Source organism: Micropterus salmoides, unplaced genomic scaffold (genome assembly GCF_014851395.1).
Source record: "Micropterus salmoides isolate LMB-PRFRI ecotype aquatic unplaced genomic scaffold, ASM1485139v1 Ms_hic_scaffold_19, whole genome shotgun sequence".
NCBI lineage: Eukaryota > Metazoa > Chordata > Actinopteri > Centrarchiformes > Centrarchidae > Micropterus > Micropterus salmoides.
The window spans coordinates 8,082,384-8,106,737 of record NW_024041039.1 but is presented as its reverse complement, the minus strand read 5'-3'; the positions used below and the strand labels follow the sequence as shown (position 1 = coordinate 8,106,737).

The following is a 24,354-nucleotide window of genomic DNA, read 5'->3' as shown; positions in this document are numbered from 1 at the left end:
CCCACATTTTCCACATCCACATTTCTTACAGACCTCCAGTTGTGATTCCTGGTAATTAAATCTAGCCATGGCTTTAAAAGGAGCCCTAAGCCACAGGAAGTTAACATTAAAATGACTAAGCTTTACATCCATTCCCTCAAGAGCTAAAATGTAGCTACACATATGCAGAAAGAAAAAAACACTCTTTGTATACGTTAAAGAAAACAGCTGTGCCTAATTTAGCTTTCATGCCCAACCAGTATTTAGACATCTTCTCCAACAAGCTGTGTTTTCCCTCTGGCTAGTCCACTCTTCTTTTCCTCCAGGCCTCAGTTTTCAGTATACCGAGGTCGCATCCACCTACAGTCATTTTTCCGTCCTCCTCGTGGGCCTTCAGAGCTGCCGGCTGAGCTTCTGCGCCTGCCTCTCCTTTGCGTTAAAGGCATATTTTGTATCCTGTAGCTGTTCTATAATCTCCTTGGCCTCCTTCATCTCCACAGCGAGCTGGTTGTACTTCTCCACCAGCTCCTGGTTCTCTCTCCGGAGCTCCACCACCAGCTGGCTCAGTTCCTCGCTCTGCTTCCCGCAGTGCACCTTCAGCTGCTCCATCTCAGAGAGTGTGTCCTCCATGTGCTTCACCAGGCTCTCCAGCTTGTCCTTAGACATCTCTGAAATTATTTTATTCGCCTTCACAGGGTTTTTGTTCTTTGTGTCTGAGCTTCGTCTCCTTTCTCGCGTGTTGTTGAGTGTCTGCGCTTCTTTGCAGGTCTTGAGCGATTATTGAAGTCTAATCCTCAATTCCTTACATGTCTCACATGGAGCAGATATCCCTCCCATGACGATAATCCCCTTAGCAGAGCTATCCTGGGAAACAGATTACGCACATAGGTGTGACACACAGCCACAACATCCATACAGAGGATGAAAGTGATTGACAGATCACTTCAGTTCACTCATTAGTCTCATCCTCTTGTCAGGAACAAGCTTAAAGGCACACAATGAATTGTGACGTCTAATTTAACATCTGCAAAGAGAGAAACAAAACAGAAACAGAAGATTCAAATTTCTTTCAGTAGGGATTCTTCATCACTGGGGGAAAAAAAAGCCTTGAGAAAGGTTTAATCTTTTCTGGGAAAGCAGCCCACCGGCTTCAAGTGCAGGGTGTAACCTAATCTGAGCAGAACAGGTGTCTGGAATGAATGCAAGGGAAGCCTTATGGAATTAACTATGTAGTTGTTTACCAGCCGAGCCGCAGGATTCACATGCCAGAATGAGGCCTCACTGAGGGCTTGTTAGGTAAGTCATAGTATGAGGCTAAACATTCTGCCATACTGTGCCACTGTCCCAGCCAGCAAGGCCAAACGGTCCCCATGGTGACAGCTAACGTGTCCAGTGCCCCAGGCAACGTGCCAACTGTGCACGTCCGCCAATTGGCATCGGGGGACGGCGAGCGCGGGATGCCAGTGTATCACCACGCCGAGGAATTTCCACAGTGTTCCCACCGTCTGCAGAAATGCTTTGTGTCAATTCCCAGGGGGGTTTGCTCACTGGACATCAGTACAGCTGATGCAGGAGAGACAACAATATTTTGTCACCGTGGTGAAGTAAAAAGATCCATGGGTTTTTCCCCTGTTATGACCTGGCTCAAAAGACACACCACAATAAACTTTTAACAAAATATATTTATTTAACTCAAAATAAGCCAAATTAAGACTTGTGCGAATGTAAAGGTCATAAAGAATGGGGTATGAACATCAGATGTTTCAGTCATGTCATGGCAGGATGATGGATGCATGGAAATGTAATGTGCAAGAAACAATAACTACAACAAAAACAGCATGTCCAGAAACCAAAGCAAAGGTGGAACATGTGGAGGGAAACAGTTAGAAGTTAGAAGAACCTCTGTGTGGAGGGGGGCAAACGAAAACAGAGATCAGTACAGTTTTATTGAAGTAAAATATTACAACATACAGCTTTAGCTGTTGTTTGGTCTTGGATATCAACTATGCAGTGGTGGAATGTACCTTAACGTAGCTACTCAAATACCACACTTAAGTACAGTGTGCAGACGTTACTATTTTTATTGATGTGGATTTCCTGTAGCCTTTACCTACATGTGTTTGTCTGAACATACCCATATTATAATCGACAGTTTCAATCAAAGATTATGGTGCACACAGGCTGAGAAAAACAGAGAAGTTAGAGATTTGAGAATCGGAGGGTCAGACTCAATAAACAAAACAGAGTATTTTAAGTTTAATTATTTATTAAAAAACAAAATCTGAACTGAATAACCTTGCATAACACACATATGCCTGTGGAGGACAAAAAAAGCCAGTCACCCAATGTATTCCCTTAAAACAAAAAGGGAAGGAGAAAAAAAACAGACTAAGAAACAAATATTACTGTATTGTTCCCTCTTGGGTTTCTTCTCTGCAAGCATGAAACTTGAGTGCAACAACAATAAAAGAGCAATCAGTGCAGCTCTTCCTCATCTTTCAGTCATTATCAGAAGCCACAGAGTTTGGGTTCATACATATCTCAATGTTTCATACCAGTCCATTATCTTATTTATTTTTCACCTTGATTTAAACGTTTGGTTGACATGATTAAAATAGCGAGGTAAGCAAACCATGCTTGGCAACAGGAGATCATGTTTTCCAAAAAGTTTCACAAATTCAAGTATCAAATTAAAATAGAGCTGCAAATCCCTCATTCAATGAATGTTTTTTCTTCAGTAAACACAAGCAAAGAGTTTTCACACTTTCCCAGATTGCTCTGATCTGTGCAGGAACCCAGCTAACATTTACCCTCATGTTTCAAAAAGTATAAAGTTTCTCTTCTGCATATTGAAGAACAGTATCTGTGTAGAGTCTAAATAATTTTAGTATTTAACGTAGCATAGTTCCAGACAGCACCAGGCGAGCATCATGAGGGCAGCTATAGCCTAAAGGTTCAGAGTTTGTGACCAGATGATCACATCTTACAATCACAGGACAGGTTGGAAAAACTAACTCAAATATTAGCCAGGGAAGTAAATGAATGCACATTTCTGTCCCACAATAACACCACCACCACCACCAACTATTACCAAAATGCCCTTGAGCAAGGCACTGAACCTCCAACTGCTCCAGCAGAACTGCTCAGTGGCTGACAGTACATGACATGGCAGACAATTCTCAGGTGTGAGTGTGTCAGTGTGCGCGTGAACTTTCCTCCCTCTGCAGGCAGTGAATTCAAATGTCATTTAAGGTCAAAATAAGGGCAGAAAACATGGTGAAATCTCTGATGAGTCAGTGTCACAATTATACTGATATTTTAATTCTAAAGACAATAAGTTCTTCTACTTTCCCAGTGAGAAAGATTCACATGCTCAATGCATCCTGTTAAGTGTAAATCGCTCCAGGTTCAGAGCTTTGGTTTTCGTGTGTCTAAAGTGGAAAACAAAGGAAAGAAACACATCTTAACCATTCTTAACAGCAGTGATGAAAGCACATCTGGTGACTGACACAATCAAACTACACACTTACCATCTACTATCAATATCATCATAGAGGGGTCCATTAGTTTGATGAAGGCTTTTTTAATCGTGGGTTTAGTTTTGGGGGTGGTGGTAGCTGACAAGCCATAAAAATGAAGATGTTTGATGAAAGTTTAATGGAACTGTAATGGAACTGTCTCCCTCCGCTCAACAGCTACCGCCAAGGTGTCCCTGAGCAAGGCACCTTCTGTAAAGCCCCAGTTGTAGAAGACTGTTGTTGTACAGGGTTGTACCAGGTATGAATGTGAAACAGGGCTCTACTGAAAAGGAGCAGATGACCTCTTGTAAAGCTTCCCTGGATAAATAAAATAAAAAAATTCCCGCTAACTTTGATTGAACCTGAGACCTGTGAACGCCAATCTGAAGAAAAGGTCCCAAGTCGAGCGAGAAATGTCACTTCTTGGTTTAAAAACAGAAATAAAATACTTTGAGAACAGCTGTCATGAGGAATAACCCTCCGTTGGCGCTGGAAAAAATGCAGAGCAAAAACAACTTGTGTCTCGTCACGATGAGTTCTTAGGAGGGGATGTGGGAGCGGGAGGGGCCCCTGCATCACCCTTTGTTCCCCGGCTGTGAAGGGACCGCTCTTGTGTTGTTGGAAGGAGGGCTATGTGGGTGAGGGTTATGAGGGCAGCATCCTGCTAAATGTAGAACTGGTGTAGCGCCAGCTTGTCCATGAAGGGCTGTACCAAGTTGTCTGTGGCGAAGTAGAAGACCAGGCCAAAAAAAATGGAGATGGGCAGAGCGGGAAGTGCTTTCTTGAAGATGGCGAGGAGGAGTAGGGTCAGACACAGGCCCTGAGGGAGCAGAAGCACAAAAAATAAAACACAGAGGAAATGGCACATTGAAAGACTGTGTACCAAACAAAATCAGCTCTGAAGGGGGAAAATCTGCCTGTTATACAATCAAGTGGTTCACATATACATATATTTCTTTACACTTGTTAAAGCACTTTGTAACTTGTTTTTGAAAAGTGCTCTACAAATAAGGATTATTATTATATAGTGGGTTTAGATATTGTGCTCAGAGACAGAGATGAGGTTGCGGTGACAGGAGGTCAACACTAAAATAAGCAGCTGTGGTCACTCACAATGAGGATGGCTACGAAGCAGGCGAGCGTGGTGTTCCAGTCGCCACTGGCTGTGGCAGAGGCCTTTCCAACAAGCATGCTGTAGAAGATGAAGTCTCCGAGCCCCAGCTTGACGCCCCCTGAGGACACAGGAGGACACCACATTCAGGGTGGAGTCAATTCAAATACAGTATTCTCTTTAGCCCCACACCCTCCAACCCCCAAAGAAATCTTTTCTCAACTGTAATTACTGTACAAACAAGAGTTCTGAACACTCTGACCCCATATTTACTAAAGCTTTAAGTTAGAAAGTGCACGAGCTCCCAAATAGTACAGAAATGAAACCCAGCAATTTCCATGAATAATCGCTTCCTAATCCGCTCTGACTAAAAACAGTCTGCAGGCAAACATGTAGTTGCATTCACATATGCACTAATTTCACAGAAAAGGAAACACATAAAAACCATCCCAAAATGTTTTATGTGTCCAGAAAAGAGGGCGCTAAAAAAGATGATGATTACACACAGAGTAGTCACACAATCTGGGAATACTCGTTTGAATTCCAGAGCTCGGTCTGCGCCAAGCTATTTAATTAATCATAAAATGGACAGTATGTAGTGTTGGCACGATGTCTTTTATGGATCTGCTGTCATCGACTGTAATCTAGCTAAAAGGAAGGCCTGATCAATTGATCACAGATAATTAAAATCAATTAGAGATCACTTATGAATATGTAATAACTTGAAACCTGAGGCAAAGAAACTCACTCTCCTCATCATCGTCTTCAACGGGAGGACGAGCAGAGGGCATCTGCTGGATCTCCCGTCTGGTCTCCTCGGTGGACTGGATCGGCCCCAGCTGATGCTCCTGCTGGTTGACCCAGGAGGAGGTGAAGCCTCCGTCGTCCTGTGACAGACTGGAGGGAGCTGGGGACGCCACAGCTGCAGACAAGTGTTATCAGTCAGACTAAACCAGCACGCACACTGTCCAACCGTCCAGCAGCAGATTAAACTGCGCTCAATCACTATGACCAAACTCTTTGACACCCTGCTCACCTTCTTGAGCCTCTTGTTGAGGTGATGCTGCTTCTGTCGAGTTCCTTTTTGGCCTGTCAGTGTCGGCCATGTTGACGAGCCACACCATTGTAGCTAGGGAAGAAGTCAGAGTCAAAATATTAAGGTGTAAAGATTTGTGTTACAAGCTGAATCCAAGGAAAACTAGAAAAAGGCAGGAAAATTTTTGCTCAATTCCCCTGAAAATTTGAAGGTGAAACATTTAACAACGTCTTGTCTTGGCTTTTCACATGTATTTGTGTGGCAGTATCAATGAAGTTCAACTTAGACCTTAAGCTGAAGTTCTAAAGAAGTTTAAAAGTATGTCAGTTGAAGTGAAAGTGCTTTAAAAAAAGACAGTTGAAGTGAAAGTGCAGAAAACAGTTAAAATTTTAATTGAATTGTGAGCACTGCAAGGAGTCTAACCCCTTAGGAGTTGAAGTGTAAGTACTTTTTAGCACTGAAAGAAGTTGGAGCTCTACTTCTGTTTTATTAGAATAGAATTTGATAAATGTACAGTACTGTGCTAAGCCAAGTGTGCTTTCAAAATGAACACGTTATTGGATGGTATTTATCAATAAACAAAATGCAAAGTGAATGAATAGAAGAAAAATCTGAATCAAATCATTATTGCCTTCAAAACAGCATCAGCTTCTAGGTACATAGTTTTTGAAGGGACTCGGCAGGTGGGTTGGGCCAAACATCTTTGAGAACTACCCACAGCCTCAGTTGATTCTCTATCTTCTTCTAATCCCAAACAGACTCAATGATGTTGCGATCAGGGCTTTGTGGGGGCCATACATCACTTACAGAACTCCTTGTACTTCTTTCACTGAAGATAGTTCTTAATGACTTTCACTGTATGTTTGGGGTCATTGTCATGCAGCAGAACACATTTGGGGCCAATCAGATGCCTCTCTGATGGGACTGCACGATGAATAAGCATCTGCCTGTACTTCTCAGCATTGAGGAGACTATTAATTATGACCAAATCCCCAACTCCGTATGCAGAAATGCAGCCCCAAACTTTCAAGGAACCTCCGCCATGCTTCACTGTTGTCTGCAGAAATTCTTGTACCCGCTCAACAGCCCTTCTGTGAACTGCCTTCTGCTGCAGCCAAATATTTCAAATTTTCACCCATCGGTCCAGAATCGGAATGGCTTTTTGGCTGCAAGTCTTTACCAGTTTCTGCAACTACGCCCTCAGCTTTGCCCATTTCTTTGTGCTTCTTTAAAAGAGCTTGGACAGCACACCTGGACACCCATGCCTGTCTTGAAATGTCTGCCTGGGAGAGATGTAGTGTAACTACCTTGTGTCTTTCTTGCTGTGCTCAGTCTTACCACGGTGTTTGACTTTAGACAGTAATCTGTCTTCAGCAACCTCACCTCGTTAGCCGAGTTTGGCTGTTCTGCACCCAGTTGTATTCCTCCTTCACAGCTGTTTCCGTTTCAGTTAATGATTTTTTTTTAACCTACATTTTTATTTATGATTATAAGCACAGATTGATTTGATTTAGATTAAATATAATCTATTAACATGTCTATTTTTGAAAGCCTTCTTAATTTAAATCATTTTCCCACATCTAAAACTTTTGCACAGTACTGTATCTCTATAAATTATATCTGTCTTACAAGAGTAGATGAGAGCTGGGAAGATGGGTTCGTTCCTCTCCTGAGCCGTCTCCACCAGGATCCTCAGAGGCCCTTTGGGACAGAGCACCGCTAACAGATCTGTGTGAGGAAAGAAGACAGAGACCAGACAAGTGATGTTAGCCACCAAACAGAGGGCTCTGTGAAAGACCAAAAACAGATCTGAGATAACAAGACACAAAGACAGTTTCTTCTAGTGAAAACAGTTTCTGCCTCTGGTGGAGTAGAGAGGCAGTATACAAGCTTGATCACTCCAAAATGAATAATGATCCCATTAACAGTGCCAAATGCGCTCTTTCTTCTTTGTTCCACGTACAATGAAATTGGTACACAAACATCTTCAAAGGTTGGGTAAAGGTAAAGAGTTCAGAGCAAAAAAGAGAGGAGGATTTACCGTAGACAGATATGACGGCTAATATGAGCCAGGCGGTCCACTCTGGCAGGTACTTAATGAAAACCAGGGCCATGAGGGCACTGATCATGATGAGGTAGGCCTGCTGGAGCCGCAGCGGTCCTTTCCAATGAATACACATCATGCCGACCACTCCGAAGTTCCAAATTATTATTGCCAGGGTAAAGAAGTCCATGGCCACATTGTAGGTCTTGAAAACCTCTCTGTTTGGACAGAGCAGAGACATGAGACATACCTCGAAAGACTCCATTCATCATCACAAAGAATTTGACACCTTCACATTCATGACAATGTAAGGGAATCTTGGAGAATGAGATAAAATGTTGAGGGGTGTGGCTTACTTGAGGTAGATGTAGGAGAAGAAGAACAGCAGGAGCAGGGAGGAGAGGATGAGCCATCCTTGGATCACCTGTGGAAGCAAGGATCAGAATCACGAGATTTTATGTACAACAAATCAGTACTTGCAAATATGTGTAACTAGTGTTTGTTTTAAACCACCAGGACAACCTCGCGGGGTGGGGTTACAAAAGAGGGCAATAGAATGAGCATCAAAGAGTTTGGACAAAGTGAAAATGCTTTGTCCTGATGATGCTCAGCCCCACCTGTCTAAGGCATTGCCAAGTTCAGGGTTTAATTATTAAGGCCCTACAGGTGTGCCCCCCCCCCCCATTTTGCCTGAACTAACATACTGCCAGCACTACTTACAGACTGTGCCTAATTACCATTAGTACACTAATCTGTTAATTTGTTACTTACACACCTATAGCCGACAGTTTACATGACAGGAAAAGTGCAGGTGGGACTAATAACTTTAGCGATTGCTTTATTACAATGAAGAGACCTAGTAAGCCATGACAGTGTGACAGCACACAGAAAGAACAGGGAGTTGGAACTGGCACACCTTTCTGTGTATCTGTGTTTGGCAAGTCAAATGCCCCCTGTGAATCCAGGTGAGTCCACAACTCCATCCAAAGCCTATTAAACCCAGTTTAAACTAACAAATACTATTATATTATTCATCTCAGGTCTGACTACAGCATGTGTGATGCAATGTGACAAGTTTTAGCATGTACCTTGTAGCAGCGGTTCTTGTATAACAGCACCAGCACCAAAGTCATGACGATGATCACAGTGTTCATGATGGTGGCGTTCAGGATGGAGTTGAGGGCTCTCTGCCCTACTGTGTCTGTGTCTTCAGGGAACGGCGTGTAGATCCTTGGGGTGACATTTCAAGGAACCATTACAAAGACACATCTCAGTCAAACAGCAAAGAAAAGAATATTTAATAAATAAAATAAATAACCTTGTATTTTTTCATGTTTTTAATGTACAGTGACTTTCATGTCTTCTTCTTATTACAGCTTGTTGCCCTAAATGTTAGTGAGCTAAACTTACTGCTATTTCAATGCGTTTCAATTGCTCAGGATAAGAGCTAAAGATATAAAATGTTATGTTTATTTGCCCTGAGCCAGATTTAGACACTGTTTTAATGATCTTATGCAGGAGTTTTCAAAGTATAGCACTGAATGGAAGTGAAACAATATTACATTACTTAGAATATTCTACAGGTGTAAGAGTTGTAGTTGTAGTTGTAGTTGTAAGAGAAACTAATAAATATGCCTTAGGACAGACCTATTTTAAAATTATTTGGTGTAGTCAGAAGATGTAATAGCGATATTAGGATATTTTGGCTCAAACGTTGAGTGTCTATGGATCAAATAATATAGTTATGGTCCCATAGGCATCCAGGAATTGAACAAAACTAACCAACTAAATAAACATGTGGTGGTGGTGGTGGGGGGAGGCCCGCAGTTGTCTGTCATCTGAGGGGAGGCCCGCAGTCTGATCTTCTCTGATCTTATGCAATTCGAGTACTCTAGAGTACTGTTAGGTATTTAAACTATGTACATATGATATACATTGCATTAACTCCACCTAGTGGCACTGCGGCAGTGTTGCATTTCATTTTTCCTAATAAGCTTCTGGCACAAATCCCATCTTAGTCCCCTGTCAACCACAATCTGTCTGATAACAGTTACGACACTCACAGTCTCTGCCCGTCATTCTGCGTGTAGAAGCTGACAGACTTTATGGTTGCAACGACGACCACCATGCAGAGGGTCACAGGAACAAACAGCATGATGACGTGCTTGGCCCCATATTTCAGGGTCAACTCTTCGTCCTCTTCCTCCTCAGTCTCCACCAAACGTGGAGGCCGAGCGACGGGGGGCTGTCCGTTCTGCTCCGGTCCACTACCATTGCCATTACCACCTCCACCATCACCCCCTCCTCCTCCAGCTCCTGAACCTCCTCTGGACCGTGCTCTGGCCACCGCAGCGTCCTGCGGCTGCTGGGTGGGTCCAGTGGCAACATTGGTCTCCTGTTGGTCCTTTTGGTATGAGAGAAGAAGAATCACTTTATTATCTAAGTATACTCAATGGACAGAATTTTTTACATTACATTTTTCTTGTTTAGACAAGTTTTACTACTCAAAACAAAAGTCACACTTTAGCAAGCAAACAATCATTTGTGAAACGTGATGCTTCCACAATTGTACCTGCTTTTGTGAACCGGGCCCCAGACTTAAAACAGAGACACTGTGGTTCCCAGTTAGTTCCTTAAACCCCATCTACATCTTGTCTATGAATTCTATGTTTAGAGGCCACAAACTTGAAAAAGCAGATATTTTGAAAATTCTACACCCAAAATTTTGCCACATAAATAGTCCAAATTTTCTGTAAAAGTTGGATCGACACATATGTCAACAAGACCATCATATTATCAGATGAAACACTAGCTCGAGTATTTTGTTTATTTTTATTGTCAAAAATGCCTACAAACTGGACAAACACTACAGCAGTGTTTCCTCTGCTGAATCACGACCGCCACTACTAAAATTTCATTAGATTATAAGAGCAGCATAACTCTGAATCAGGAGGTGAGTAGCGAGTGTTTGAATGTCCGAGCGGCAGAAAGTGACGGTGAACGCGAGCAGAGGAAAATATTCTGGCAGTAAATGTGCGGTGTCTGTTACAGTGTGTTAGCTTCTCAAGACCAAGAAAAGTCTGTTGTTTCCCACCTGCTGGAAAAGTGAAGCCCGTTAGCGCTAAGTTAGCTAACATCTCACCCCTCTTCAGACTGCACAGCTGTGCAGGAATGTGCAAATAAAATGCACCTCAGAAGGGAGGAGGTTTCTCATGTTGCCTATTTTTTATATTAATGTCTACAGATAAATGTAAAATGCAGTAAAATCACGACACAAAAGGCAAACATGAACAGTCATATCTATAATGATTCTGAGGTCATATTAACAGGGTTTTCCAGCAACAGAACCAACCAAATTACTTTCTCCAGATCTAAAGGTTGTAGTTCCTCCAGTAGACTGATCTTTGGTGTTGTTTATTTATTATCTGCTCTAGCTTTTCAAAGTATTTGTTCAGCAGATCTATCCCACAACAAAAAAAAAAAAACAAATCAAGGAGACTGTGTGAACTAGAAGTGTCAGGCTGCCAGGCGAGTCAAGACATGCGGCAGCCCAGACATGAAGCAATCTCACCAGGTACACAGAAATAAAGACAGGAGGCATCTCTAGAGACTTTTCTGAACAGTGAAAGCTCCCACAGCTCTTAAATGAGCTGCTTTCCAAAATGATCTCACTCTGTGATACATCACATTGTTTTTTTAGTCCTGGGAATAGGGCCAATGTAGGAAACAAGGACAAAAGAGATACAGACTACTGAATGTGTGTTAAATTAACCAGTTACTTTGTAGGGTAGTACTGTAGTAGCATACCAAAATATGTGTTAAAAAAACTTCTTCTGGCCATACTGGCCTGACTCAGCTATTTGACCTGGACCCAGCTGACATCAAACTGGGCTGACTGAGCCGTTTAAGACAGGCATGACAAGACCAAGACACATTTTTGTGATGTACAACTGTGATGTTTGAGATGTACAACATGCACAATTGTTTGGGGTAAACAAAACTTTTGTCAAGCTACAGATGTGATAAGTGAAACGGAACTTTTAGTTCTTGACTGGGCGAAGGAGGCCACACCTTTATTTACAGTAAAAGCCAAACGGAAAAAGGAAAGAAACGTACCTAATGTTTCTACCTCAGTGATTTAAAGTCTTTCCTCTTTCCTTATCAGAACCTAAACATGCACAATCACCATTTCACTGCATGAAAGGCCAAATGAAACCAAAGTTATCAGTCTCAAACTCCCCCACACTGTGTGGCGTCACCCATAGAAACAGATGACTCTTTCATCACTTGACACTGAAACATTGGGTTACACACAACCAAAACTGTTAGGTAATCATTATCCAATACATAAACAGGGAAGAGACAGATATAGTGTGACAGCAACTGTGACACATTCTTTTATACTGACCATATTGTTTTCTATATCCTCTGCATTGTTCGCCATGGTTGGCTCGGCCGACACTTGTCCTCACATGCAAACCAATTTCTTTTGTGCCGATGAAAGAAAACAGGAGACAATATTTAGTTTGTAGCAAAGAAAATGAGAACAAAGATTGAATCAATCAAGGTCGTAAAGATAGAGCATATCATCTTGCAGAGACTTTTAACCCCTATAAACTGACTTGACAGTGATTTAAGAAAAAAACGAGAGCATCTTATTTTTGAACTTTTCTATTGTAAAAGATGTGTTGTTCTTACAAGAAATGACATTGACAAAAAAAAAAGTGTTTAATCTGTGTTCATCAGTCAAACATGGGTTCATATTTCATAAGTCTGTAAAAAAAAAGTATCTTAAACGAATACCTGCATGCATACCCATATGCACATTCACACAAGAGTTTACAGTTTGCTGCAATCATTCCTCTTGGCCACAAAGTTACCTCTTCCTTGTGTTACTCAATTCCTTGTTCTGTGCAAAACAAAAATGCATTTCAAAGAACAACCAAAGCTGACATTATCAGGTTTCGACAGTCTTGATTCAAGCGGGTATCTCCCAAAGGTCCTTAATAAGAAACTCCCTCTTTATGTTTCACAAGACCTTTCCTTGCTGAGTTGCAGTGGAGGGATAACACAAATAGGGAATTTTGTACAAAAAATACTTAACTTTGAGAGACGCCCACTGCTTATGACTAAAACTAGCTTTGGCTGAACTTTAAAATGCATGTTTGTACATAACAAGGACTGTGGGTCTTCTCTCCCAGCTCTTACATGAGGAAGAGACCCCTTGACGGCCATTATGGACAGGGGGAACGACTACAGGGACCAGCAACAATTATCTATGATAATTAACAGCTAACTTATATATAAAAGAAAGGCTTTTATTTAAAAAGAAACCTTTTCAAATAAAATATCTAAACATCTCCTTAAATAATATCCAAGCAACTACGCTAACAACGTTTAATACGTGCTTGAATTTACCATTAGGTGTCATGCTTTGACATAATAGTGACATAAATAAGATTTTTAACCACTTCATTAGTATGAATGTAACGTTCACGTTACCCATTAAACGACGGTAAAATAAATATCATTTATTATTCGTTTTCCTGCTGAAGGTTAAATTAATTTTTTTTCTATCGTTACTTGGTAATTACTTAACAGGTAGTGGGCGCGAACATTAATTATCTAACTGTCTTTATTACAAATAGAGGTATTTTATCATTAGCGACGGGCTAAAATGGCTAGTTAGCCAATAATGTTATAACGGCAGAGCAGCGGGCGCGCTGGGGGCTAACGTTAACGCTTCATAACTTCCACAGCACAAACAAAATGTAGCTCCTGAATAGCGGGCTGAAAATAATTAAACTTACCTACTGTGAACAGTTAATTTCCCCGCTTTAGTGTTCTTACGTGTTCTGAAGTAGGTTTAAAACCGGGGTACTTTCTGCTCTTTGTTGTTCCTGTCTTCTCACAGAACATCCGGCCGCTGGAGCTACTTCCTGCTCGCACACCTTCAGGGAGCGTTCAGGATCAAAACGTTGTTTGAGATTAGATCAGGTTTGTTTCACTATATTATAATATTGCTGGTTTAAATAAATCAGAATCTTGCTCGTGTAATGTCGTTGACCCAATGTTAGCGTTTAAACCAACATCAGACTAATGTTAACCCACCTAACAGAAACCCACCAAGAAGAACCAACAGCATCGGTGAATTCTTCTTCCGGCTTCATACAGACGACGAAGAAGAAGAAGATGAGTTCTTCTTCCGGTGATAAAGGCCAACTCGTCCGAGCAGAAGCAAGGATCCAAGAAAATCCACGGACACCGACTGAAACCCTGTTAAACATGGTTAGTACTTTGTGATATAATGTTTATAGTATACATGTTTATGTTTTCATGTGAGACACAAAGTAATGCGCCGGATTTAACGTATTTATTTCATTAGAACAGGTGTTTGAAAAGGCTGCAAGCTCCCTGCTAACGTTAGCATGAATGTGGGGGACGTTTGTCAGTTGAGCAGCTGTAATGAACCAAACTGACTCAAGACAAATGAAGCACCAATGTACTGCTTACCAGAAGCTATTGGTACACGTATTAATTATTTAACGCTACTTTCTTATCGCTAAAAGTCAATGTTGGCTAACTCGCATTAAGACTCAGCTCTAGACTCAGGTCTGTTTGCTTAGTCTTGAAATCATAAAACAAAACTTGAATTTAGAAATATGCAGAAAATTACGTTACATATTTAACGTTATATTCTTTAATGGCTTCAGATTATTATCTTAAAAGCACGAATGTATCTACATGTTAAAACAAAATGACTAATTGTCACTATTGCTAGCTACTTAACTTAATATCATGACAATTAGGGATGTGGTGATACCAAAAATGTAGTAGTCGATATAGATACCAGTAAAATTCCAAAGTTCTTGATACTAATGCGATACCGTGGTAAAAAACAAACAAAATCTAAGCAAAAACCTTTTTCCTAATGAGCACATGTGCAACGCAAAGTTTAACAAACTATTTATTATTGTTTATAAATATTTATACTACGTGTGTGTGCTCCTCCTCCTTGTGTTCAACTATGGTGTGTAAACACTGGAGGACTGAAAGTGAAGACCCTGGTATCTGGACACTCAGCATTGGCCTTTAAAATATTGAAACAGAAGTTTTGAAAACACTGATCAGTCATTGCCAAAAACTTTACTGATTGGTGCTTGTGTAGTTTTTGAACCAGGGACGGATTAACCATCCACCAGCAGCACCCACACAGCCCACACCTGATGTAAACAAGAGTAGCAGCGTTACATTAACTTTAGTAAATCAGAACCAGGGGGCATTTATATTATTATAATTACAGTAGTAAAAATTTTACTATATGCATTGTCATTTTATGTAACACTATACTACATAGCTCACCACTAGTAGGCTCTAATATTAATTCCAGTTGGACAAAACAGCAGTTTCATTCTTTTGTTCATTAAATCCTTATGCAAGAAAAATTGCCCACATTGGTCTCTTAAATATGTTACTAATCTCATCAATAATCAGAACCATTCATGCAGGAGGAGTTCAACGTTTGAAAGTTTACTGTGATTGGCCCATCCAGGCTGTGATTGGTCAGTTGAGCACATCGATTTTGGACATGTTTCAACAAAAAGCGCCTAATAGGGGAAAGCCGCGACGAACGAAACGCAGCAATTTTCTCGGAGCCCATACAAGTCTGATCTGCCAAACTACCTCAGCACATACAGAGTATCAGTATCACACAGTACCGACCAGGACAGATCAGGTGGATACGTCCCACTTTCACGGAGTTATACAAAAGAAGCTGTTTTCAGTCACGGAAAGTAAATTCACTCAAGCGGTCTTTTTCTTCTTTTTTTTTTTTGCATAATGAGTTGTGTTTATTGTTCCATGTGTCATGGTCACATGACAGATCATTTAGTACTTTAACACATCCTGAAGTTTTAAATGTCAAAGTTTTACAGTTTAGAAGCTAGTGAAGTTTAAACATCAGGAATCACGCAGACACACAAGCACACACCTACTCTCGCGTTTGGTTTTTCACCCGTGATTCCATTTTCACAGCAGCAGATGAGGCTGCTTGTTAATTACTGATAGAGACCATGTCTGAATGACATCGTCACCATCAGCTGTGTTCACTGTTTCTTTACCTGGTCCCTGCTTTACAATATCCACAGCGTCTCTTTCTGTGTGTTTCTCTACAGATGTAGTGAGCGTTGTGTCTTTTTCACTCTCGTGAATAATTTTCACACACACCTAAGATATGTTTTAGCCTGTGTGTGTGGCTGTGACATGAGGTTACTGTCTGTGTACACACGTGAAACACCGCACAGCGCAGCCTGTTTGTAACGTTCATGTCACCGGCAGAAAATTGGATATTTGACACTGCTCAGCCCCAGTCAGAGCTAAGTAAGCGAAAAAATCCGCCCTATTTTAGTCCCCAGCTGATCAATCTGCACATCTCTAGCTGTAGAAGATGAGTTCCAATCCAAAAAGCTGTTAAATAATACTGACAGATCAGGTGGATACGTCCCACTTTCACTAAAATAAATAAGCTAGGTGATGTTATAATAACAGAGTGGGCTCATAGAAAAATAATCGGTTATCATAACTTTTTGTCATGATTAATTTATTAATGACTCAGCATCATCTGTATTAAAGACATCCAGTGTTTAAAGTGCATAAAACAGCCATGCCAGCCTACTTAACATTACTGGAGCTCCACAACTACTGACTGTTTTTAACTGGTTTCTGCCACCGGACTCCTGTGAGAGGGAAAGCAGGCAGTGAACCAAACCACTGTGAGGCAAGAGAGGGGTGACTCAAAATGTTTCTAAACTTAAAAAGCACTTTAATTGCCCTGTTTGCTGTTTGATGTCAATATATTCATAAATGAGCAAGTAATGCACTGTGCATATTTAATTAATAATATGCCAGGAGCTATTGAACGCAACTGCTGTAAATAACTGGCGGCGCTGTCGCTGCAGCTGAACATGTTTCTATCTTCCATGTGTTGGATCTCTGGATTAACAGCTCAAAGCAGCCAAAAAACGCAACATATTCAGTTTATATTTATATAATATGGAGCAAAACTAGCATGTTTGCACATCTGAGCCAACAAGTGTTCATCACACTTGCAATAGATCTTTTTTTTGGCTATTCTGGATTATTTTGTGAGGAAGTCATTAAAATGATTTCTTAAACCACAGTCTTACAACATGTCTGGTTTTTCAGTCTCACACCATCCTGCTGGTGCAGCCCACCAAGAGGCCAGAGGGGAGGACATATGCTGATTATGAATCTGTCAACGAGTGTATGGAAGGTAAACTGATGGTGCTTTTGAAGAACTGACATTTCAACTCCTCATTGGCTTACTCATAAATACTTACCCTCCATCTGTCTGGACTTTTGCTGCGTGTCTTGAAACACAAAGTCCTTTACAAGCATGCACTTCATGTGAATTAGGGCTGAACCATTAATCGAAATTTTATCGAAATCACAATATGGCCTACTGCAATTTTCAAATTGCAGGAGGTGCAGTATTTGTGAACTGTGTGTGTAAATACCATTTTAAATTAAATATTGTCGCTTTGCAGAGATGTCCTGGCCTACCCTTTATATTCTGCTTAAGAAAATAATTGAATATGCAACATGAAAGATCAAAGCTAACAAAAACACTATATACAGTGGGTACGGAAAGTATTCAGACCCCTTTAAATTTTTCACTCTTTGTTTCATTGCAGCCATTTTCCAAAAATCAAAAAAGTTTATTTTATTTCTCAGTAATGTACACTCAGCACCCCATCTTGACAGAAAAAAACAAATGTAGAAATTTTTGCAAATTATTAAAAAAGAAAAACTGAAATATCACATGGTCATAAGTATTCAGACCCTTTGCCGTGACACTCATATTTAACTCAGGTGCTGTCTATTTCTTCTGATCATCCTTGAGATGGTTCTACACCTTCATTTGAGTCCAGCTGTGTTTGATTATACTGATTGGACTTGATTAGGAAAGCCACACACCTGTCTATATAAGACCTTACAGCTCACAGTGCATGTCAGAGCAAATGAGAATCATGAGGTCAAAGGAACTGCCTGAAGAGCTCAGAGACAGAATTGTGGCAAGGCACAGATCTGGCCAAGGTTACAAAAAAATTTCTGCTGCACTTAAGGTTCCTAAGAGCACAGGGCCTCCATAATCCTCAAATGGAAGACGTTTGGGACGACCAGAACCCTTCCTAGAGCTGGCCGTCCGGCCAAACTGAGCTATCGGGGGAGAAGAGCCTTGGTGAGAGAGGTAAAGAAGAACCCAAAGGTCACTGTGGCTGAGCTCCAGAGATGCAGTCGGGAGATGGGAGAAAGTTGTAGTAAGTCAACCATCACTGCAGCAATCCACCAGTCGGGGCTTTATGGCAGAGTGGCCCGACGGAAGCCTCTCCTCAGTGCAAGACACATGAAAGCCCGCATGGAGTTTGCTAAAAAACACCTGAAGGACTCCAAGATGGTGATAAATAAGATCCTCTGGTCTGATGAGACCAAGATAGAACTTTTTGGCCTTAATTCTAAGCGGTATGTGTGGAGAAAACCAGGCACTGCTCATCACCTGTCCAATACAGTCTCAACAGTGAAGCATGGTGGTGGCAGCATCATGCTGTGGGGGTGTTTTTCAGCTGCAGGGACAGGACGACTGGTTGCAATCGAGGGAAAGATGAATGCGGCCAAGTACAGGGATATCCTGGACGAAAACCTTTTCCAGAGTGCTCTGGACCTCAGACTGGGCCGAAGGTTTACCTTCCAACAAGACAATGACCCTAAGCACACCGCTAAAATAACGAAGGAGTGGCTTCACAACAACTCCGTGGCTGTTCTTGAATGGCCCAGCCAGAGCCCTGACTTAAACCCAATTGAGCATCTCTGGAGAGACCTGAAAATGGCTGTCCACCAACGTTTACCATCCAACCTGACAGAACTGGAGAGGATCTGCAAGGAGGAATGGCAGAGGATACCCAAATCCAGATGTGAAAAACTTGTTGCATCTTTCCCAAAACGACTCATGGCTGTATTAGATCAAAAGGGTGCTTCTACTAAATACTGAGCAAAGGGTCTGAATGCTTATGACCATGTGATATTTCAGTTTTTCTTTTTAATAAATTTGCAAAAATTTCTACATTTGTTTTTTTCTGTCAAGATGGGGTGCTGAGTGTACATTACTGAGAAATAAAATGAACTTTTTTGATTTTTTTGGAAAATGGCTGCAATGAAACAAAGAGTGAAAAATTTAAAGGGGTCTGAATACTTTCCCTACCCACTGTGTGTGTGTGTGTGTGTGTGTGTTTTATGAATTGACCATGATGTAGAAATGAAACGATTTACCTAGACTAGGTGGTTTAAGGGGCACCTGGACCAGATGGTGTAAGGGGCAGGCTGATCAAATCTTGTAGGTTTCAGCTTACAATGTTCGTCACAAAATTATTCCAGCTTTTATTAAATGAAAATTCTGTTACCAAAATATGGAAATCCTTCCATCAGCTCTATGATTTTAGACCAGTTGCATCGACAAGCATTTTATGGAAATGGTCATAGTGAAACGTCTCACAGTGAATGGTTTGATCCACTTCTGTTTCTGTTCTGTTGCAACATTGACACTGATGAATACTATAAGTAAACATTTACAACAGTCTAAGACTTACGCTGGACTTATTTATAGATTTTTAGCTTTTTTTTTGTAATTGTATGCAGAAATATCCCGTTTGACCTGCTGATTTTTCTCCTGCTTTGATTAACGATAAGCCTGTTAAGCTAGTTGAGGGGTTTAAATACTTCAGAACCATTTTTGATTGTAAATTAAGTTTTACAGCCAAGACAGAGTACACTTTTAAAAAAGCGATGCAGTGTCTGTATCTGCTCCGGAAATTGAACTCATACGACATAAGCAAGAATATCATAGTGTTTATCAAAGTGTCATCGAAAGTATTCTAACTTTTAATATATGTTCATGTATGGACACTGGGGTTGAAGGACAAAAACAGATTGTGCAGAATTACAAATTTGGCTATCAAGATTATTGGGAAAGAGCAGAAACTCTGTGTGTGAAAATAATGTAGGTAAAACAAAGCTAGACAAATTGCATCTGATTTTAGACACCCCTTGTTTAATGAGTGTATTAAATTGCCCACTGGAGGGTGCTATAGAGCAGCTGCAGCAACTAAGAACATTTACGAAAAGTCTTTCATACCAAATGCAATAATCTTTCTAAATTCATAATGTGTCCACACTGGATTCCTTTCTGTTATGGTCTGTACTGTGTATATTGTGTTATTTATTGTGATTTTTAATGATGTGTTATTTAATCAGCCTGTGAAGCCCAAGACAAATTTCCACATTTGTGGAAAATAAAGACATTTGATTGATTTAGGTATGACTACATTTGTACACAGTTTGACAAATCATTTAATCAGAACCATGTATTTTGTTGTTCTTTTGCATTATTTCTCTTTTTTTTTCTTTTTTTCTTTCTTTCTCTAATGTAGACAAGTGGGTTAACATGTTTTATATTGAGGTGTGTAATTCTCTAAATATTCTGTCTCCTGCACAGGTGTGTGTAAGATGTACGAGGAGCATTTAAAGAGAATGAACCCCAACAGTCCATCAATAACATACGACATCAGCCAGCTGTTTGACTTCATCGATGACCTGGCTGACCTCAGCTGTTTGGTGTAAGTTTGACAGGGGGGGGGGGATAATGAAGACATTACTGATTTTTATTTTTTAGAAATATTGAGTGTCAAGACAGCTCTCAACTTGATGAAATGATAATACAACACTTTGCTAGGATGGTAACCACAAATGCAGCATGTTGTGTGTTTTAGTGTCCCATAGGGTTTTTCAGTGGATGTATTTTGGGAGTGTTATGACCTGGCTCAAAAGGCCACAACAAAAGGGAAACACCATGGTAGAAGTTTAACAAGATGTTTATTTAAACCAAAATGAACCAAATTAAGGCTGGTGATAACGTAAAGGGTATGAACATCAGAGGTTTCAGTCATGTCAGGACAGGATGATGGATGCATGGGAAACGTGTGTAAGGGATTTGTAATGTGCAAGAAACAATAACTACAACTAAAACAGCATGTCCAGAAAACAAGGCAAAAGGTGGAACATGTGAAGGAAAACAGAGGCTAGAAAGTCAGCTGTGTGTCCTCAGCCCAGCAGCATCATCAAATACACTACAGGGCAATTAGCCCAGGTGCCCAGAGTTACTGCAATCAGTCTCAGCTCTTCACCTGCAAGGGATAGAGATTGGCAACGTCCACACATGACCCCACAGGAGGAAGTCATGAAGATAGTGAGATTTCATGATATTGAACACAAAATATAAACTGTTGGCTGTATTGGAACAGAAATTATCGACCTCCATTATATTAATCAAAACCTGTCTACCAGACATTTTGAAAGCATAATATTTATTGAAATTTCCTTTTTAAAGACAACTAGGTAATAAAAGGGTTCCCACGCGTCCTGGAAAACCTGGAAAAACAGTTGACCAATTCAGTCATGGAAAACACATGGAAAATGAGAGAGTAAAATGTCCTCAAAAATCATGTTGCAGTTGATCGGTTATGTTGTGGCAGTGTTGTGGACGTCACATGGTAGCACAGGTTGGCTATGGTTGGGTGACATTAGTGGGGAAACACTACATAATACAAGTTGCGTTATCCTCCAAAGGTAAATATTAGTCTCTGCTGGCTGGTAACTGTGGTAGTTTTATTAGGTTCATAGATTAATGTTTTGTTCTCAACTTGTTTTAAACTGTTGCACGTCTTTAAAATCAGACTTCCGCTGAGAGGAACAAATTAGTGTATGACGTGATCCAGTTCTGTCTTATTAGCTAGATCATCAGTGAAAATGTCCTGGAAAATTATCTCTTGAAAAAAATGGGAACCCTGAATAAGCAAAAGTGATGTCTTATGGATGTGTAAAATCTCTGTTTGCACTTCCATGTGGAGGGTTCACCATATTGTGGGCTGTCCCAAACCAGTTAGTGAGGAGTAGAAGTGCACTTTAAAATCCTCTAACAGCATCACGGTGCTCCTAAAGAGAAGCACACGTGCCGTAAAATGGCGGGAATAAAGTCAAATTAAAGTTCGGTCTCACTACAGCACCTAACTCTTTGCTCCATTATCCTTACACATTTTAGAGTTGTATGCAGGGACGTGGCACATAAAACACAACATTACGGTGAGCAGTGTGTCCAAGAATAACTGCTGTTTCCTGCTCACGTGAGAGGTTGGCACGTGTGTCTCGCAGTTTACCTGTTTGTTTACACCCTCCCTCTCCAAAGCTGTGAGTGTGACTTCATGTGGAGTCTGTCCATAGTGAGGCGTTGGCGAGGGTGGAGGCAGTTTGGGGAAAGCCTTTGGGGAATCTGCATTTGTCATCAAGAGATACAGGAGCGCTTGATTAATAACGTGTCATAATTTACAGTTTACAGAAGTTTACAGTATTCACACTGTTGCACACTTAATATTAACCACTATTGGCCAAAAATCTCCACATGAGGGAGCGCTGCCAATTTTTAGTCCCTCTGTTGTCTGTCATCAAGAGGTGTGCCTGTTTTTTATTTTCATATTTCCATCACAAAGCCACCAAAGCATTTGTTCTACTCTTTCATAAAGCACCCTACAAGGACATCTCCAGCAATCTGAACCTTCATTCACATCAACCTTTGCATCTTTTTTACCAATATTCTTTCTGCTTTATCATATTGTTCAACTATATATGTTGTATTAGGAGGTAATGTACCCTTTCATTTTCAAGGGGATCCCCTTTTTTTTTTTTTTTTTTTTTTTTTTTTTTTCTCCAGTGCACAAAACGTTGATGTAGAACAAAGCCAGAATTCAAACTCGCATTGCTGGAAATATTCAGTAAGAGCAGATGAAACTTGTTTTGCCTGAAGCCTCTGCAATGTAGGGCATTTTTGTTATTTTGGTGGGAGGTTTCAAGCCCCTTTGTACACAAGAAACCACTCTGCTTAAGTGCCCTTGAGCACTGCCATGGTGCTTTTCTCTCTCCCTGTAGCTGAACTTGACTTCTGACCACAAGGAGAGGAGAAGTTTTATTTTTTTTATATAATTTTTTTCCCAGAGAGGAAAACGTCCTACAATGAATTGCCATGTTGCTTGGGAACTGCGCTGTAGAGAGATTGATGATCTGGGGCAGCCAAGCCAAAAAAAAAATTTAAACAATGTAATTTTTCATGCTGCTTCAGGTATCGCGCCGACACACAGACGTACCAGCCGTACAACAAGGACTGGATCAAAGAGAAGATCTACGTGCTGCTTCGCCGTCAGGCCCAGCAGGCAGCAAAGTGAAGCCTCTGAGGGGATGGAGGGTCGGGCGGGTCAAGATTATTTTTCTTATCTGTAACTTGGTTTGATTAACTTGTTTTAAGATATTTTTGACAAAGTTTTTGTTTTTCTCATGACGGGGAGGTGTATTTTGTATTTTAATGTTTGACTTATTAATTAAAATTTCATTTCATTAACAAGTTTCTGAACTGAGTTTTTGTCTTGTACCTATTATCTTGTTTCTTCTCCTACTTTTTCCTTTTCCCTTCCTTACATTTCTTTCTCTCCTACATCTATCTTTTCTTTTCCCTGCCATAGTCCTTACATCTCTGCATCTAGAAATTTTGATTTTAGTTTAGTTTTCCTGGACTTGTAAAATTGGACCAAAAATTTCTTCCATAGTTTCCTTTCTACTCTATTTTCTCCTTTTGCGCCTGTTTTTTTAATATATATTTTTTTATAGTCTTACTCCTTATTTCTCTGTCCTTTTTAAAAAAAAAAAAAAAACTTACTTCTTTCACTCTTCCTCCCTCTTGGACAGTGTGCTGTTGACTGTAGATAAGCGCTACTGAGGATATCAGTTTGCCTTGCAGTGGTGCACATTGTAGTTTCCCCTCCTTTTCACTCAATACAGTGGCAAACAAGCGCGTCTCAAAATATTGAATTGTTTTTCTTTTAACTGCCTCAGAAGAATATCTACAATTTCCTGGACTTTCAACAGACCACAACAAACAGATGGGCCTTGTGGGAATAAGATTAAAAATGAAATGTTCCTCCTTTGATTTCTGTCCTGTCTTTTCTCTATTTGCTCTTTTTTTCTATTTTGTGTTTGTTCCTTTGTCATTTTTGTGTTACTTTTACTGTCTTGTTCCTCATTTATCTTTTTTTCCTTTTGTTTTAGCCTTTCCTCTTTGACAGTATAGCAGTGACTGTAGAAAAGGATGCCAGTTTGCTTCGCATTTTTACTCAATACAGTGCAAATAAGTTGGTATGGAAATATATTTTATTTTTTTAACAGTCTGGAAAAAATATTTAGTTTCCTGAGCTTTAGAAGAGCCTTGTGGATTAAGATCGTCATTGGTTTCATTCATTCTTCATTGTCAAGATTTTCTCTTTCTCCCTCTTGAAGACTGATGCCAACTCTAGAAAAGTGCTACTGTGTCAGTCTGCATGCAGTGCAAGTGCATGTGGGAATAAAATTTGAACATGACCTTACATTAGTTTCCTTTCTTTCTGTTCTGATTTTCTCCTTTTGACCTGCAATTTCTTTTTCCCTGATAGTTGTTTTTTTTTTTTTTTTCTGTTTAGTCCCCATGTCTGCTGTCTTTTTCTGTCTGTCCTTAACA

At 40.4% G+C, this 24,354-nt stretch overlaps 2 protein-coding genes across 5 annotated transcripts; one reads left to right on the top strand and one right to left on the bottom strand.

Annotated features, from left to right (window-relative positions):
* Positions 1-2,227: 2,227 nt before the first annotated feature.
* On the bottom strand, positions 2,228-13,828 carry LOC119910220 (presenilin-1-like). Of its 4 annotated transcripts, XM_038728694.1 has the most exons (12): positions 13,800-13,828; positions 13,499-13,639; positions 12,097-12,174; positions 9,752-10,092; positions 8,777-8,918; positions 8,045-8,112; positions 7,686-7,906; positions 7,274-7,372; positions 5,645-5,737; positions 5,357-5,530; positions 4,611-4,729; positions 2,228-4,317 (listed from the first exon to the last, which is right to left on the bottom strand). In XM_038728694.1, exons 3-12 carry the CDS (start codon positions 12,130-12,132, stop codon positions 4,162-4,164), a joined length of 1,449 nt encoding a protein of 482 aa, XP_038584622.1. In that variant the 5' UTR covers positions 12,133-12,174; positions 13,499-13,639; positions 13,800-13,828; the 3' UTR covers positions 2,228-4,161. The 4 variants fall into 4 exon arrangements, with proteins under 4 accessions (XP_038584622.1, XP_038584621.1, XP_038584623.1 ...); XM_038728693.1 differs by lacking the exon at positions 13,800-13,828 and having other exon boundaries at positions 13,499-13,742; XM_038728695.1 differs by lacking the exon at positions 13,800-13,828 and having other exon boundaries at positions 13,503-13,742.
* Positions 13,814-23,069, top strand: LOC119910221 (enhancer of rudimentary homolog). The gene is made up of 4 exons (XM_038728698.1): positions 13,814-13,976; positions 16,893-16,980; positions 20,257-20,377; positions 22,930-23,069. Exons 1-4 carry the CDS (start codon positions 13,881-13,883, stop codon positions 23,030-23,032), a joined length of 408 nt encoding a protein of 135 aa, XP_038584626.1. The 5' UTR covers positions 13,814-13,880; the 3' UTR covers positions 23,033-23,069.
* The last annotated feature ends 1,285 nt before the right edge of the window (positions 23,070-24,354 follow it).

Coding starts and splice junctions, on each gene's coding strand:
- LOC119910220 (XM_038728694.1), bottom strand. CDS start 12,132: ATGGCGAACAATGCAGAGGATATAGAAAACAATATG. Junction 7,373..7,685: donor AGCCGTCATATCTGTCTACG/GTAAATCCTCCT, acceptor TTCCTCACACAG/ATCTGTTAGCGGTGCTCTGT. Junction 5,531..5,644: donor TCAACAAGAGGCTCAAGAAG/GTGAGCAGGGTG, acceptor ACTTGTCTGCAG/CTGTGGCGTCCCCAGCTCCC.
- LOC119910221 (XM_038728698.1), top strand. CDS start 13,881: ATGAGTTCTTCTTCCGGTGATAAAGGCCAACTCGTCCGAGCAGAAGCA. Junction 13,977..16,892: donor CTGAAACCCTGTTAAACATG/GTTAGTACTTTG, acceptor CTGGTTTTTCAG/TCTCACACCATCCTGCTGGT. Junction 16,981..20,256: donor TGTCAACGAGTGTATGGAAG/GTAAACTGATGG, acceptor TCTCCTGCACAG/GTGTGTGTAAGATGTACGAG.